Source organism: Delphinapterus leucas, chromosome 1, assembly GCF_059928025.1.
Source record: "Delphinapterus leucas isolate spDelLeu-1000000601 "Yukka" chromosome 1, BTC_Dleu_Yukka2, whole genome shotgun sequence".
NCBI classification, from domain to species: Eukaryota; Metazoa; Chordata; class Mammalia; order Artiodactyla; family Monodontidae; genus Delphinapterus; species Delphinapterus leucas.
In genome coordinates this window covers 177,850,231-177,867,112 of record NC_143129.1, presented here as the reverse complement: position 1 = coordinate 177,867,112, position 16,882 = coordinate 177,850,231, and the positions used below count along the sequence as shown (strand labels likewise).

The window sequence follows — 16,882 nt, the reverse complement described above, 5'->3', positions numbered from 1 at the left end:
TGGGTGCTCTTGTAACATTAAAACATCAAAATTTTGAGTAAAGGAAGTATTCTCCAAGAAAAACCAGAGAACTGAGTCAGTCAGGGGAACTGGGAGCAATCACCCTGGTTCCTTTTTGTCCTGGTGAAGACCAGAGTCTACTCTTCCTTTACTTATTTTTAGTAACTTCTCCATCTTATCTTAGTCTTGCTAACTCCTGTTTGTTTCCCTGAAGTTAGCATTAGAGACCTTTTAGGATACGTCAGGAGGGTTGGGTGCTTTTGCAGGGACCAGAGTGAAGGAAGGAGTGAGCCTGGGTGGGCAGGAATGGTGGAGGAAACGGATGGTGGTGATCACAGCCCAGGCCTCCACCTGGTCCAGCCCTCTGATCTATGGGGGGTGGGGGGAGGGGGAAAGCAGGACACCCTTACAGAGAGGCTGGGGGCTGAGTCACGGTAGGAGACAAAGTTAGACAGAAGGGACTCCTTCCTTCCCTTCAGCTGTAGAAAGAGTCCCTTCTGTGGATCAGTGTGAGCAGGTCCACCACTGTGAGATATGCAAACATCTGGGCTCCTCCAAGTATATCCCAGCTCTCTGCCTGGGGTATTTCGCTTCCGGGGAGCAGCGTAATTCGGCACCGTGGGGCTCTAGGGAGAAGAAGAGGCGAAAACTGTCTCCCAGAATTGGAATAGACATAGTTGGTAAATCAAAATGCTTTCGGGCTGCCTGGCCCTGATTTCCTTCAGCCCCTGCCCCAGCCCTTCCTGTGCTTGCTCTCAGAGAAGCCCTTCTCCCTCTGCTGGGTCACTCCGTCGTCATCTTTACTATTGTTCAAGATGCCAGTGGCAGTGATAATGGGGCTGTTGCTGCTACTGCCTCTGCTGGTAGTAGCTGCCGCATTTGGAAGACTTACTGTGTACCAGGCCCTCTGCAGAGCAGTTTGGGTGCATTTTCTCTCTCTGATCATTACAGCAACTTCACGAGGTAGGGGTTTTTGTCCTTTACAGTTGAGGCAACTGAGGCTCAGAGAGGGTCAACAACTCACCCTAAGTCACACAGCGAGGAGGTGAGATGGCTGGGCTATGGACGTGCCCCCAAGGCCCATGGGAACACAGTGGTTGCAGCCCCTCTGGTTTACCTGCAGAGGGCACCCCTGCCTCACAGAACTGCCCAGGGCTCCCTATCAGCCCTTTCCAACCTGCCCTTAGAAAGGGCTTATCTAAACCCTCTCCCTTCCACCCTCACTATATAAGTAGACTTCTCAAAATATTCTGTCTGAGTGGGATGGGGACAATCATATGCTACAGACTTCTCCAATTTCATGAGCAGTCTCTATGAACTCCCGGAGCAAAAATGTCACAAGCCACCCCCATTCCAGATGGGGCTGTGTTTCACACAGCTGAAGTCAGCTCAGCTGCTGGGACTTAGCAAGTGGCCTGAGGCCTTCTGGGGACTGTCACGTTGGTGGACCCTATAGCACCACACACATACACACACACACACACACACTCACAAATTAGAGCTCACCCACACTGCCAACCTCTGTCTCGCTCTCATCTTCTTGCCACATCACCAGCATACTCTCAAATTAGCAGTTAATTTGGTCTTCTGGATGTGTGTGGGTGTGTGCTTTTTAAACACAGTATGTGATAAAACTCCCTTTCCAGCTGAATCTGAATTTTGAACACCCCTTTGTATCAGAGACAGAACCATGTAAATGAAATGCAAAAAGGGAATGGTGGTAAATTTCATTTGTAACGGCTAGATATCGGCTCAGTGAAAGCAAAAGAAGTCAGAGGGATGCAGAATATTAAAAGCAAGTTGACTTTCCAGAGAGGCAGGGAGATGGAATGGTTAAGTATGCAGTCCTTTGGGAGGTTCAGATCCTGTTATATCAGTCATTTTAATTTATTTATTATGGAGATTTTTTTCTTTATTGAGAAACTTAAGACTTGGGTACATCAAACAAAACCAATTTTGGGAGGAAAAAATCAAAACTCACAATAGAAAAAAAAGTTAACACTGTCTGGGCCATATCAGAACCCAGAGAATATATTCTTTTAATTGAAAAATTCTAGGCATGTCATAATTGACCTTTTGATACAAAATGACCTACTAAATTCGCAATTTGTGGTTCTTGGTGTTGAGGTCCATAGGACAAGCTAGAAAGTCTTCAAAGCTTGAGCTGAATTCCATGAGGGTTTGTTTGGCTTGTGAATCGCTTTGTCCTTGTCTAAGAGGTAGCAGCAGCAACAGCACCCACCTTCTGGGCACCTTCTTTCTTGGCACGATGAGCCTGTAGGACTGCCACAGCTTCATCCACGTGGGAGCAGAGAGACTCGGGGACTCCAGCACGTGTAGCAGCTCCGAGTTGTCAATCTCAAGCAGCATCCCCGTAATCCTCCCGGCCAGGTTTGAGCGCATCGTCTGGATGAGCAGGAGCAAACGTTCACCCAGCATCTGCTCCTTGTGGGGGGGGTGCTGCGGCCAGCATGGAGGCGGTCAGCGGCTCCTGCCCCTGCACATGGACCGCATGCTGGGGTGCCTGCAGGGGCTGGATGGCAGGGTGAGGGCTGCGGACACTGGAGACGTATTTGTAAGGTGCAACAGCCCGAGCAGCAGCGGCAGCAACAGCAGCACGAGGCGCTAGGTTCTGCCCAGCTACGGGAACACCTCCAGACTGGCAGCTGTCAGTCGGCCCTTGCTGGGCGGCACCAGCCCCACCAAAGTCCATAGCCAAGCGGTCTGGGCACTCAGACCCGACTCTCTGAGCGGTAGTAGGGAGGCCGCGAGAGGCCAGAGCATTACCAGTAGGAGCCAGATGGCGAAGAGCTGGACGAGGCCCAGACTGGCGTATAGCACTTGGCATTCCTTGGAAGCCTTGAGGTCTCCCACCTTGCTGCAGCGTGGATTAGGCCTCATCTGTGCTAACTGGTTAGGTAATACGGAGGTCTTCCCTGGGCCTGTGGAACTGCTGGCAGAAAGTAGCCCCCAGCTGCTGGAACTGATTTAAGATGGCACTGGCGGGGAGCGCTCTCATCCTGGCCACCCACTGCATATACTGCTTGGTCAGCTGAGCCTTTCTCTCTTCCTTTCTCTGGGCCAGGGTGACATACAGTGGCTTGAAGCCCATGATGCGTCCGTTCATCTCCGTGACTGCTTTGGTTGCCTCTTCAGGGGATGAGAAGCAGACAAAGGCAAACCCTTTGCTTCTCCCATCCTCCAGCATCACCTTAGCACTGCTGATTGATCCAAAAGGAGAGAACTTTTTCCTTAACTTCTCACCATCAATGGTGTCATCCGCGTTCTTAATTTAGAGATTCACCCCCTGATAGCGACTAATTCTCTCCTGTTTGAGCTGTTCAAATTTTCGCTTTAACTCGGCCTGCCGTTCCACTTTCTTCTGTGCACGGCCGACGAAAATGACTTTCCCACTCATTTCTTTTCCGTTCATCTCTTCCACGGCCTTATCGGCATCCTCGTGTTTTTTGTAACTCACAGAGCCAAAGCCTTTGGATTTCCCACTGGGATCTCTCGTCACCTTGACACTTAGCGTCTTACCAAACTGGCTGAATAGCTCTTTCAGGCTCTCATCATCCACCTCTTCCCCAGAGTTTTCGATATAAACATTGGTGAATTCCTTGGCTTTGGCTCCAAGCTCAGCTTCCCGCTCTTTTCGAGACTTGAATCTGCCCACAAACACTCCGCGGTCATTGAGGAGCACGCCGTTCATCCTCTCGATGACCTTGTCGGCAGCCTCCTGGGTCTCAAAGTGGACAAAGGCATAACTCTTAGAGCCGTTCCCATCACACACCACCTTGCAGGACAATGTTTCCGAAAGCAGAAAAAGTATCATACGGTGCCTTGTTATCTATATGTCCAGGTTCTTGATGAAGGTATTTCCCACACCAAATTTTCTCAAAGAGGGATCCCTCTGAGCCCACATGATATGGATTGGCTTTCCCTTAATCACGTCAAAGTTCACGGTATCCAAGGCCCGCTCCGCGAAAGCTGTCTGCTGGAAGTTGATGCAGGCATAACCCAGGGAGTGGCGGGTGAGCATATCGCGGCAGGGCCAGATGGACAGCACAGGCCCCGCAGGACTGAACTTTTCGTTCAGCATGGCCTCGGTGACGTCCGAGTACAGGTCACCCACGTACAGGGGGACCCTGGGGTAGCTGCTGGCCGCAGCGTTCATCTCCCCACCACCCCGAGCCCCGCCAGGAGGACTTCTTAGAGGGACCACACAGGACAAAGGGGGCTCACCTCCGAGCCGTGGCCCGTGCCGCGGCTCACAGGTGGCAGTGAAGCTCAGAGAAGCTGGAGTCGGCTCCGAGGGGAGGGCCTGAGAGGAGTTCGGGGACAGCCCGGACGAGAATGCCAAACCGCAGACAAAAGGCTCTCAAAAACAATATGGCCCTCTCTGGGAGTTTGTAAGTTTCAGCTGTCCTGGTCTGGAAGCTCCCAATTTCAAAAAATGAAAAAAATTAAAACGGGGACTGCCCTCCAAATTACAAAAATTCTTCCAGAGGCAACCCAGTGGTGCCCATGGCGGCCTCCGGAACGTGCGTTTCTCTATAAATATAGGCCTCGGGCTCCCGGCAGTTTAAGATTACAGCAGCCCGGGGAAGAGGGAAACCAAATACTTGTTGGTGCCCACTCGGCAAGCCCGGGGCAGTCAGAGCGCGCAGCTGCCTCCCACACGCCTGGCTGGAGAAGGGCTGCCTGGACACGTGGAGCGCGGAGGCCGGCGAGCTGGGGGCGAGGGCGGCAGGCGCGGGGCTGCCACGCTGCGCGGCGGGGCGGCGGGTGGAGGCGCGTGAACACGGGCGCCCGAGCGGCTCACCATTGCACCAACGGACGGGGACCGATGGATGCCTAGTTGCGGCGGCAGCGGGCAGGCCGGAAGCGTGCAAAAGTGACTGCCCTGCGCGTCCTACGAGGAGGATTCGCTCTTTTCTTTCTTTCTTTCTTTTCTTTTAAGATTTTTTAAAAAAATTATTTATTTAATTTATTTATTTTTGGCTGTGGTGGGTCTTCGTAGCTGCGCGCAGGCTTCTCTAGTTGCGGCGCGTGGGCTTCTCATTGCGGTGGCTTTTCTTGTTGTGGAGCACGGGCTCTAGGCGCACGGGCTTCAGTAGTTGTGGGTCGCAGGCTCAGTAGTTGTGGCGCATGGGCTTAGTTGCTCCGCGGCGTGTGGGATCCTCCCGGACCAGGGCTCGAACCTGTGTCCCTTTCATTGGCAGGCGGATTCTTAACCACTGCACCACCAGGGAAGTCCCTGGTGGATTTTAAAGCGTTTTGGGTTTTTTTTTTTTTTTTTAAATCCTTTTCTCTTTTTTTTTCTTCAGGCTGCTAGGCCCGAAAGCGGTGGAGGCTGCAGCGACCCGGGGCGGAGAGAGGACAGCCATTTATTACGTGACCTTCAGCAAGTTACTTAACCTCTCTGTGCCTTAGTTTCCTATTGTGTAAAATGGGGAGAAAAAAATCATAGTCACCTCACAGGGAGGAGGAGAAAATGAATTAGTATCTGTAAGGAGCTATCAATTTTCAACTGGTGGTGGGAAGCCCAGCTGGGGGGAGAAAAAAGGTAAAAGAGAACTGTGAATTATTAGGAGAAAGAGATTATGCTAATCAGGATGGAAAGACTTCAGCATAAATAGATGCCAAGGGTTTCAGGCAGCTTTAAAAACTTATTTAAAAGTACATATGTAATTAAATTCTCACTGTGTAAAAATTTCAAGCAACACAGATAAATTTTAAATCCCCTCAGTCACGCTTCTTTTCCCAGAGGTGATTACTATTGTCAGTTTCATGGGATTGCTCCCATACCTTTTTCTTTGCGTGTGTATACACATGTATGTGTCTACGGAAATCCATGGCTTTGCTTTTTTATATATCAACTGCTCTGTCTTGGAGCTCTTTCCATGTCAGTACACATAGATCTATTTCATCTTACATGCTACAAAATATATAAATGGGATGTACCATGGTTTGATCATTCCTCAGGTAGTTTCTTTTTTAAAAAAATTTTATGTTATGTGTATTTTTAAAAAATATTTTATTTATTTACTTATTTATTTAGTTGCGGCAGGCGGGCTCCTTAGTTGTGGCATGCGAACTCTTAGTTGCACATGCATGTGGGATCTAGTTCCCTGGCCAGGGATCAAATCTGGGCCCTCTGTATTGGGAGCACGGAGTCGTAACCACTGCGCCACCAGGGAAATCCCTCCTCAGGTAGTTTCTTAATAGCAACAAAGGAATATATGTTACTGTCCTCTTTCTAAATACAGGATTGGTCATGTGACTGCAGCAGCCCCAAACCTTCAGGGGGTTCCCATTGCTCAAAACCTAGTATTTCCAATATGACTTCAGTCTATATCTTTGCCATTCCCTATACTCACCATTTCTCAAGCTTGTCATATACTTACACCCCTTTGTGTCCTTGCTCAGCTCGGCAGCCTTTCTTCCCTTCTCTGCCCAGTCATGCGTTCCTGCATTCATTCAACAGTCTAGCCCAGATGAACACCAAGGCCACCCTTGGTCACTCTCCTGGCTGGAAATAATTGTGTGTGTGTGCGTGCGCACGCGAGTATGTATGATTACACAGCTTTTGTGCCTTATTCATTCCTCCATTCAGCAAATATTTATCAAGTGTCTATTCCATCTGTTTGCCTCTTTGTTCTCCTGTCTCCCTGACTCTCTCAGTTCCTTGAGGGATGAGATCATGTCTCAGACACAGGGTTTTCAGGGAGAAGAGACATCCTGGTTTGCTCAGCATGGTCCCAGTCTTCATCTGTTAAACTGGCAGAATTATTAGTAGTGCCCCCTTTCATTCTGGCTTAGATGAAAAATTATATGATCACTCCAGTTTTACACACAATAGATGCTTACAGTAATATTAACAAAAAAGAATGAATGGGTGGATGAATGACTATAATTTACATTTCATGATTGTGAGATGCCATCTGACTCTGAGCGGAAGACTTGAGAGCATATTCTGTATTATGTAGAAGTTATTTCACTTTGGGCTCTATTGCCTTTGAAGGGTTTACAGGAATCCTATAATCTCCAGACACTTGCTTGCAGGTAGCAGGTGTTCTCGTTATAAGATTCGAAATAGTTCATCTAGTATGCTAAAAAATGACAAGTGCAAAGGCAGCATTTATGAAGAAAAGAATGATGACTCATTGAACCTGGGTTAGAAAGTTGTTCCTAAGATGAGGTAGTCAAGAGCAAGGGTTCAGCGGGCGAGCTCTGGAATCAGACCACTTGTGTACAACAAATCCAGGTTCTGCTGCTTCCTGCTGTGTAAACTGGAGCAAGTCACTTCCTCTCTGAGCCTCAGTTTCCTCATCTATAAAGTGGGGATAATTCTCACAGCTTTGTTGTGAGAATTAGATGAGATGATGAATGTAAACTATTAGGCTGAACTATATGAAATCATCTCTATTTGACCCTTGTGACCTTTAAAAATGGCATTTCATATAGTTCAACCTGGCAGGTGCCTGACAGGTAGTCAGTGTTTGAGAAATGGTGGCTATTATTACCTCATCTGATTGGGCTATTTCTGCTTCCATTGCCTAGCTGAAGAGGCGTTTCATTGTTTTATTCAAAACATATTTGCTGAGCACTGACTATGTGCCAGGAACTGCCATCGGGAGGAAAACAAAGCAGTCCTTTTAAAGGTGTCTTTTAACACTTCAGTGGCAGAGAAGCTTATGAGTAGGGCCCTAGAATGCCAGTCAGAGACTGTCCTTAAAGGGTTATCATGGGGTTTACCTGTGACTGTGATAAAGTGGGCCTTAGCTTGCAGACCGTGAGGGGCTGAGGCAAAAGCAAACTGAACTGGGTAGTCTGCTTAGAGACTAGCTAGAGACCAGGCCTTTGCTTTCTCAGAAGTCAGGGCTGAACTGGAGCCCAGCTGGCTGGGGGGTGAGGCATAGGTAAAAAACCAGATTGCCACATCAGCCAGGCTTGAGGCAAGGCTGCAGAACTGAGCTCTCTGCCTGGACATGTCTTTTTCTGGTTGTCCGGCTAGAGGAAAGATTCCACATGCTGCCATTTGGTGTCACCGCACTGTATTGAGTTACCAATAACATTGCCGTCAGTCCCCTGGAGCTGATGCCACTTGGGCAAGGATCCCGGATAAGTCCCACTGGGCAGGCAGAGTTCATCCCTGGCTGCTCTTTTGTTTAGGGGGGGAGGGATCCCACTCCCACAGGCTTTTGGCTATGTCAGGGTCTGGATCAGATCCTATCTGGAATGAAGGGGCTGAGATAATGGGGACCCCAACTCCCCTCACCTGGGAACCAAAGACATCTTACATTAAAATGCAGAATCAAGTTGTATCCCGGGGAATGATGAGGGAAAAGAGGCTAGAGGTGAGGGAATTATGTTTTCCCTTTCCATGGGGCTGGTGGGGATTCGCTTCCTAAAGTGGGCAGAGGGGACTTGGCCAAAGGCACTCCCCTTGCCAAGAGAGAGGCCAGTCCTGGTAACGTGGCAGCAGCCACGGTTCAGGCAAGAGGACCTTCTGAAGGGACAAGGCTCTGTACACCAGGGCCAGGGAGGGCCGATGTCTATCTTCTGTCTCCCTCTCTGGTATTATAACAATCAACTTTTAGGAATTCCCTGGCAGTCCAGTGGATAGGACTCTGCACTTTCACTGCTGCGAGCATGGGTTCGATCGCTGGTCGGGGAACTAAGATCCCGCAAGCTATGTGGTGCAGTCAAAATCAAAAACAAAAAAACCCACAGTCAGCTTTTGTTAGCATTGCAGTTGGCCTAGCTGGATTCTGGGGATTTAAGGAATGTGCCTATTTCTATAACTGGGACTCAGCCTGGTAGAGAGGATTCTACAACTGTGCCTTCCAATGTGATCCGCTTGTGGTTAGTCTTCAGAGAGAGGTGATATAAGTATGTAACATATGTCAGCTTTCAAAGACTTACTACCAAAGAAGAGAACGTGAAATATTTCATTAATATTTCAAAATTTTGGTTACCTGTCAAAATGATAATTTGGATATACTGCAATAAAGAAGACATTATTAAATTAACTTCACCTGTTTTTCACTTTTTAAAATGTGGCTACCAGGAAATTTAAAATTACATATGGGGCTTGCATTGTATTTCTTTTCTTTTCTTTTTTTTAAGGGGATGGGGAGCTCTCTGGGAACTCTTGTTTTGTTTTATAAATTTATTTATTTATTTTTGGCTGCGTTGGGTCTTCATTGCTGCGCGCGGGCTTTCTCTAGTTGCGGCAAGCCGAGACTACTCTTCATTGCGGTGCGCTGGCTTCTCATTCCGGTGGCTTCTCTTATTGCGGAGCATGGGCTCTAGGCGCGTGGGCTTCAGTAGTTGTGGCACACGGGCTCAGTAGTTGCGGCTCGCGGGCTCTAGAGCGCAGGCTCAGTGGTTGTGGCTCACGGGCTTTGTTGCTCCGTGGCATGTGGCATCTTCCTGGACCAGGGCTTGAACCCGTGTCCCCTGCATTGGCGGGCGGATTCTTAACCACTGTGCCATCAGGGAAGCCCCTTGCATTGTATTTCTATTGGAAGGTGCTGTTCTAGACGTCTCAGGGTGACTTTCAGCAATCCAGAGGTGAGTGAGTGGCCAAGATGTGAAAACACCAGCAGGATGGGTTTAACACACCAGCATCCCTTGGGGAGTCTTAGAAATAGGTGCATCAGGAAAACCCCATAGAAGATTGGCTTGGGCCACATTAGTTGGGTATAAAAGGGAAGAATGACCTCAGAGGGCTGGACCCATGGGCTAAGTCCAGGAATAAGCGAACTAGTGATTTTCATTTTGCAGTGGCCTTTGTAAATGGCTGCGTCAGAACATCTGTCCAGAAACCCAAGATGGGGCTGAGGGGTAAGAACCCCCCAGGTGCATTCCAAAGTGCTTGGAAGTGGCTTCTAGGTGTAGCAACCAACTAGGTGGTTCTATTTTAGAGCCTCGGGGGTTTGTTCACAAAGACCCTGTTAGATCGTGGCTATGTTGTATGGATTTTATACCATGGGTCAAATCATAAATACCCACGTGCAACAATTCCATATTACGAGAACATGATATTACTCAGAGCAGTGGACACAGTCAGTGCTCTGTCCAGATCCTTTTCTGGCCCATTCCCCAGCTCTTGTGACTCTGCTGCTAAAAACTACAGCTGTGGAGAATTCCCTGGTGGTCCAGTGGTTAGGACTCTGCGCTATCACTGCCGCCAAGGGTGCGGGTTCAATCTTTGATCAGGGAACTAAGATCCTGCAAGCCATACGGTGTGGCAAAAAACAAAACAAAACAAAACTACAGCTGCATGATTGCCCATAGGCTACGGATGCCCCCCTTGCCTGTTCAGAGAGCCAAAGTCCCCATAGCTAATGACCGACTCGTGTAGGTACACGAAACTCGGCCTCCAGATGGAACAACTGAGCTGCCATTTATGCTCTAGAGCTCTCCTGTGACCAGGCTGAGGCTACATCTGAAATCACACTCTTGGCTTCTCCCTGTTCCTGGCCCTGCTCCCTCCACTCCCTTCCTGGTTTCTCCTGGAGGCTCTTCCTTAATAAGTCACTTGTTCCCAAATGCTCACCTCGGGGTCTGCTTTTGGGGAGCCCCACCAGAAACACTGTCAGACTTTACTGTGGGTGTTGGTCTTGACCTTGGGTGGTGGCCATTTAATACACACCTACTGAATGCATGTGGGAGTCCAAACCCTTGAGATACCCTTGCTGAGAGCCCTGACCCTGTGTGCAGAGGGGCAGGAGCTGGAGGACCAGGAGAGGGCCCGCGTATGGCCTGCCTCCTTCCAGGCCGTGGCCGTGAAGCAACCATGAACATCACACCAACAGCCACATGACTTCCCATCTGACCATTTATTTTCTTGCTCTTTACTCAGGTTCTTCCCCAAACGTCTTTTGATCTCCAGCATGGCCTCTCATCCAGAAAAAGCTGAAACTGTGCCCCACTTCTTGCCATCTTCATGATACCCCCTGCTCTCTTATACAAAGTATTTCAAAATAAAGATTGAAACAGGAACTTAGCTGAGTTTTGCAACACAGAAGTGTATTCTAGGTCTACATTTATAGAAAGTGGTGGGTGGGGAAGACTGATGAGCCCGGGGGGACTGGGGGAGATGTCCGTGCCAAGGGTAGTCACATGAGTGGGCAAGCAAGATGGGAATGAGTGAGTCCTGGGGGCTCCAGAATCATCAGAAGTTACTTATTGATGGGGAGAGCCTTAGAAAAATCTAGAAACACACACTGTCTCCACCTGGGAAGCACTCACTTCCCTTTAAGGCAGACTAGAAAAAAATGAAAGCCCCAAAACCCATATTAACCAAACACACACACACACACACACACACACACACACACACACACACACACCAAAGTCTAAGTCTCCAGATAAACATCCACAAATAGGCACTTGGTGTCTTCAGCTCTGGGGTTGGAGAGATCTGGGGCTTTGGCCCCCAAAGGCAGGAGCCACTGTCCCCAAAGGGGGGGACAACAGCTTCTGAAGGCTCTGGGGTCTGATCTGTTAGGTGGTACTGGCCCAGCTGGATGGGAAGGAGGCCTGTTTAAAGAAGACCCAACCCCCTCATTTCACTGAGATAGTGACTTGCTGGAAGCTCTGTGTCCTGTGCATTTCCTGAATATAGCGAATTGGTATTTCTAAAGAGCACATCCCTGAAAGGGCAAATGCTGGCCATTTAAGTGTGGGCATCTCAGGTTGGGAACTGACCGGCTCCATGAGGCAGGGGCCAGATGCAGTTTGCTACTAAGCACTGTGTCCTCGGGGCCCACCACTGCGCCTGGCACTTAAGGAGGCATACAATATATGTTTGCTGAATGAGTGAATAATCCAAGAAGAAAATCCCATTCTCTAAGAATATAAATTTACAACATTTTCATTGGTTATATATCAGTTCCTCTCTAACCCTCAAAGTGGAATTATAATTCACTTCTTCTCCTGAATCAGCTGGCCTTAAAGGAATCTTTTTTAGCTGAAACTGAGTCTTTTCAGTTGGAGCCAGAGAATGAATCTGATTATGTCCAAATGAGAGGGTCTTCAGCAAATGCACTGAGAAACTTCAATGGGATAATCAATCCGTCTCTAAGGCCAGCAGCTGGCCCAGAACTGGCTGTTCAGGCCGGAGGTTAGGACAGGGTCTTTATGTGTTGGATCTGAGGTCTGGAGAGGAGAGGCAGGTCTTTCATTGTGTCCTGGGGGAAGGTCTGAGCCTGGCTGGTGGGGAAGAAGTCCTTGTCTAGCTGTCTGGAGAGACGGCATTGGAATAGGAAGTGGAGGCTGTGAGAGGAGGGAGGTTAGGGACTGGCCAGAGAATCAAGGACCCAGCAAGAGAAGATGGATATGGCTCACCCTGGAGCATCTTGATACAGTGAACTCTCAGGCCACAAGGATGCTGGTGTGGGGAGCAACCCCCAAGCATCTGGGAGAGCCTGGGTCCATGAGAAAGAAGAAGCATAAGAATCTTGTAAACAGGGAAGGCTGCTCTGATAAAATCCACTTCCAGGGAAGGTTGTGAGCTCAATTACTGGACCCTCAGGGAGTCTAAGTCTAAGGAGGCTATAGCCAACGGTGTCTACGCGGCAGAGGGAAAGCCAAGGGGATTTGACAGAGGCTGTTAAGGAATGAATAATTGGGGGTGTCCAGGTGGCCAAGGGAGGTGAATTTCAAAGGAGGATGACAGTTCAAGGTACATCTGGGGTTCCAGAATCCCTTTCCATACCATCTACCTTGACCCACAAGGCATGGCTACAGGGACAACTGGTCATCCCAGAACCTCCTTCCCTTCTCCCCTCATTCAGTTTTGGACAAGAGACTAAAGATCCTTTGGGGAAGGGTTTGGGTAAAGCGGTTTTTGTTTAGTTTTGTTTTTCACGTCAGGGCTATACAGACACTGGCCAAATGTCCAGCTATTTTCGGGAAGGACAGCATGGAGGCTCAGGGGGTGACTTCGTGGACCCTGAGGCCCTTCTGAGGGAAGGCAAGGCACAGATATCTCAAATCCCCTCCCTGCGTCTGGAGGACGCGGCCTCCAGTCCACGTCAGGCAGGGGGATTCTCTGGGGGTGTGAAGAGTCTGGAGAACTCAAGGAAGGAGGGAGGTGCCCAGGCCCCTGTAGTGTGAACCCTGACAGTCAGATTTTCTCCTTCTTCTAATACGAGTGCCTGACTCAGTTTTGATTGCTGAACATCCACTTCAAACATGGCGATCTTGAGTAAACACGTTGCCAGCCACACAACTACATGAAGAGCCAGGCCGCCTCCCCCTACTGAGGCTCCTTTCTTTTAGAGATCTTGATTGCTTTTGATAACTGACCATTTGGGCCACCTGCCTTTTTCCTCTTTCCTCGCTTTAAATTCCCACTCTTATGCTTTAAATTCACCAATAAAGAGTGAGCCCTCGAAATCCTAGGCCCTCACCCTCAACTCCCGTAAAAGCAGAACCCCAGTTCCGTGGGTTCTCTCTCTCTCTCCCCATGACCTCACTGTGTGGCCCCAGGTGTGCCAGGTTATTTCCAGGTCCTGTAAGTAAAAAAAAAATGAAAAGTAATAAACGTTTCCCCCCAAGTTTCCTGATAGTTATTGCTGAAGCGCATTTTGCAATCATAATAAAAACCACAAGGGTTGGTCCAGCCTCAACACTGGTTGTTGATGGGCTGTGACAGGCACACAACAGCCCCCTGCAGGTCAGGGTACCATGTGCCACCACTTGAAGGGGAAGGGCTTCCTTCGTACGTTGGTGCCGCAGTGCACCTCCCCCAGAAATTTGTGGTAGGCGGAGATGTCATCCACGAAGGTGCAGCAGAGGCCCAGGGGCTCCAGCAGGGAGCGCACATGTGTCTCCAGGCAGCACACCTCCTCAACCTGGGGCCCAAATGGCTTGGGGATGCCCAGGTCCTTGCTGAGCACAATCATGTTCACCTGCAACAAGGAAGCGGGGGCCACAGCTCCGTTTAGTGAGCACCTACTATGCCCCGCCCTGTTCTAAGCTCACTGAACCCTCCCAACAACCCTATGAAGTAGGGATTGTGATTATCCCCATTTTACAGAGGAGGAACTGAGGCTCGGGGGGGCTAAGCAACTCATACATGGCAGAGCTGAGTGGAAAACGAGGCAACCCACTCCTGTATTATGTGTATGTCCATGCATGTGCATGCGGCTATATATGTACGCGTCAGCGTGTGCATTGCATGCATGCGTGTATGTGTGTTTTCATGTGTGTACATGTGTGTATATATGTATCTATGTGTGTGTGTACGTGTGTTCTAACCTCCTTCTATCACATAGAAGACTCTGCTCTATGATAACAAGAATCCCTCCTGTCTATAAAGGCCTTTTTAATTTACAAGACACTCTCCAATCTGTTAAAGGATCCCCCAGGACCCCAGGGGGCAGCTAGAATAAGGATATCACCCCAGAAGGGAATGAGGCCCAGAGAGGGCGAGTGCCTGGGGTGGGTGGGAGGCCACACAGCAACTCAGCCGGGACTGGGACCCGGGCCTCCTGATTGGACAGCCTCAGCTGAGGGGTCCCTCTGGATCTGGCTGCCCCTGACTGGCCTGGATGAGGTTTGGGGTCCAGAGCGCCTCACCATGTTTGGGAAGAAGGCTCTGGCCTGGCGGTCCTCGTCCATCTTGAAGAGGGCAGGCAGGTCGATGATGTCCTGCTCCGTCAGCCCCAGCTCCTTCTTGAGGATGTCGCGGTTCCAGTCCAGGCAGCGCTGGGCGACGGGGAAGAAGGGAGGGCAGGCGAGTGAGGGGACACCCCTGCCACCTTTGTCAACCTCACCCCTGCCTGCAGGGCACCCGGCACTCCAGGGAGAGTGTCAACCTCACCCCGGCACTCCAGCACGCGCCGACCTCTCTGGTGCCCCTCCCACCAGTAATGGTAGTAATAAAGAGAACGAGAGAGAAGATTACAGAAATAATACTAGAAAATCGCAGAAATAACACTAGTGAGGGCTCATTTACTGAGCACCACCTACTACAAGCCAGACCCTGTGCTAAGTTCTTGCTATGCAGCATCTCATTGAATCCTTAGGCTGTCCCGTGTGGTGAGAATAACAGTGACAATGATTTTGATTAATAATAATTAAAACTAATATGTACAAGAACCCTAAGTGTACTGTTCTAAGTGCTTTACATACATTACTTATTTAAGCCTCAACCTCATGAGGTAGACACTATTATTAGCCCCTTATTAGAGACTCTACCCAAAATGTAGAGTTCTTAGTGAGTTGCCCAAGGTCCAACTGCCAAAACGAGGGGCCATGATTTGACCTCAGATCTACCCGATGCCAAAAAATGTCCACGGAGGGGAGTTACAATAAAGTCAACTTTCAAACAGCCAGTGAGGCATTATGTGAACTTTGGGAAGCTCTGCAGTTGCTTCTATAGCCTCCACTCCACCCCTCCCCCTGAAATGTAGCAGCCCGTTATTGGGTTGGGTTGACTACATCCTCCCCTCCTGGTGACAGCTAATTAGTGGACCCTTGCCCCTGCCTCTTTGCTCCAGTGATTGGTTCAAGGATGGGCAATAAACCAGGATTAAGGGAATCAGTATATGGAATTCCCCTGGCTACAATAATTGGTTCAGGTTGGCACAATCAGAGTGAAATGCAAAGCTTTTGTTTAATTGTTGGGGGCACAGACCTCCCTCTTTGTGGATGGTGTGCTGGATGGATGTGAGACCTTGAACTGTTGCAGCTATCCTCCTGTCATGAGGGCACCTGTAGAGCCCAAGAAGTGCAGAGAAATGGAGCTGGAGCCCTGATCAACCTGTGCCTGAAATCCATCCCACTGCTGGGCTTCCTACTCACATGAGTCAATTCAGCCATTTAAAAAAACCAGTTTGAGTTTTTAAATTTAAACTTGATACTCTAAATGTGCCCATGCAGGGCTTCCTTGGTGGCACAGTGGTTGAGAATCCACCTGCCAATTCAGGGGACATGGGTTCGAGCCCTGGTCCGGGAAGATCCCCCATGCCACGGAGCAACTAAGCCCGTGCGCCACAACTAGTGAGGCTGAGTGCCACAGCTACTGAAGCCCGTGCACCTAGAGCCCGTGCTCTGTAACGAGAGAAGCCACCGCAGTGAGAAGCCCACGCACCACAACGAAGAGTAGCCCCTGCTCGCCGCAGCTAGAGAAAGCCCGCGTGCAGCAACGAAGACCCAAAGCAGCTAAATAAATAAGTAAGTAAGTAAATAAATAAATAAAGAGAGATCTAATTCAACTAAATATGACCCTTTTGACTGGTATCTACTTCTGGATACCATCTTTGAGATTTAGGGACTCCAAAGGTGGGATTCATCCTTAGATAGAAAACTCCAGGGATCTCTGATCCCCTAAAACAAATAAAAATTCATGGCATGTGTTTACATATGAAATTTTCTGGAGAGCAGGTCTGTAGTTGTCATCATGTTTTAATGAGTGTGGGTCTCCCCCAAATGCTGTGGGCTGTAGCCTTACAGAGCCCTTGGCTCTTTAGTACTGCCTGATACACCTTCCTTCCCAGGTCTCCTGTCTGCTTCTAGCCTCCACTGACCTGCTTTGTCACCCCATTCAGCCTCCAGTTTAGAGGCGTAAACCAGAAAGGCTGGACCGAACGCTTATTGAGGTCCTTCCCTCTGTCATGTGCCCTGAACCCTTGGCCATTCCCTATGGAAGCCCCGAGGATGTGACAGGTGCCATTGGTCATAGACTTGTCCCTCCCACAGGCCCCTGCCCCGCCCTCACCTGGAAGTACTGGTTCTCCTGCACGAGGCTCTCGTTGGACAGAATCTTGTTGATGGTGATTCGCTTGCTGCTCATCCCGCCCAAGCCTGTGGGGGTCAGAGGACAGGGGACAGTCTAGCTTTAGGTGTCCAGCCTGGG

General features: G+C 49.4%; 1 protein-coding gene and 1 pseudogene across 1 annotated transcript in view; both read right to left on the bottom strand.

Moving 5' to 3' along the window:
• Positions 1-2,078: 2,078 nt before the first annotated feature.
• On the bottom strand, positions 2,079-4,675 carry LOC111187194 (polyadenylate-binding protein 4 pseudogene; annotated as a pseudogene).
• Positions 4,676-9,979: 5,304 nt separating this feature from the next.
• Positions 9,980-16,882, bottom strand: part of PADI2 (peptidyl arginine deiminase 2) — a 47,907-nt gene continuing 41,004 nt past the window's right edge. Inside the window, exons 14-16 of the mRNA XM_022598484.2 lie at positions 16,745-16,830; positions 14,602-14,730; positions 9,980-13,931 (exon numbers count right to left, since the gene is read on the bottom strand). Of these exons, the coding sequence (XP_022454192.1) occupies positions 13,698-13,931; positions 14,602-14,730; positions 16,745-16,830 (449 nt within the window). The 3' untranslated portion in view covers positions 9,980-13,697. The remainder of the gene's footprint in view (positions 13,932-14,601; positions 14,731-16,744; positions 16,831-16,882) is intronic.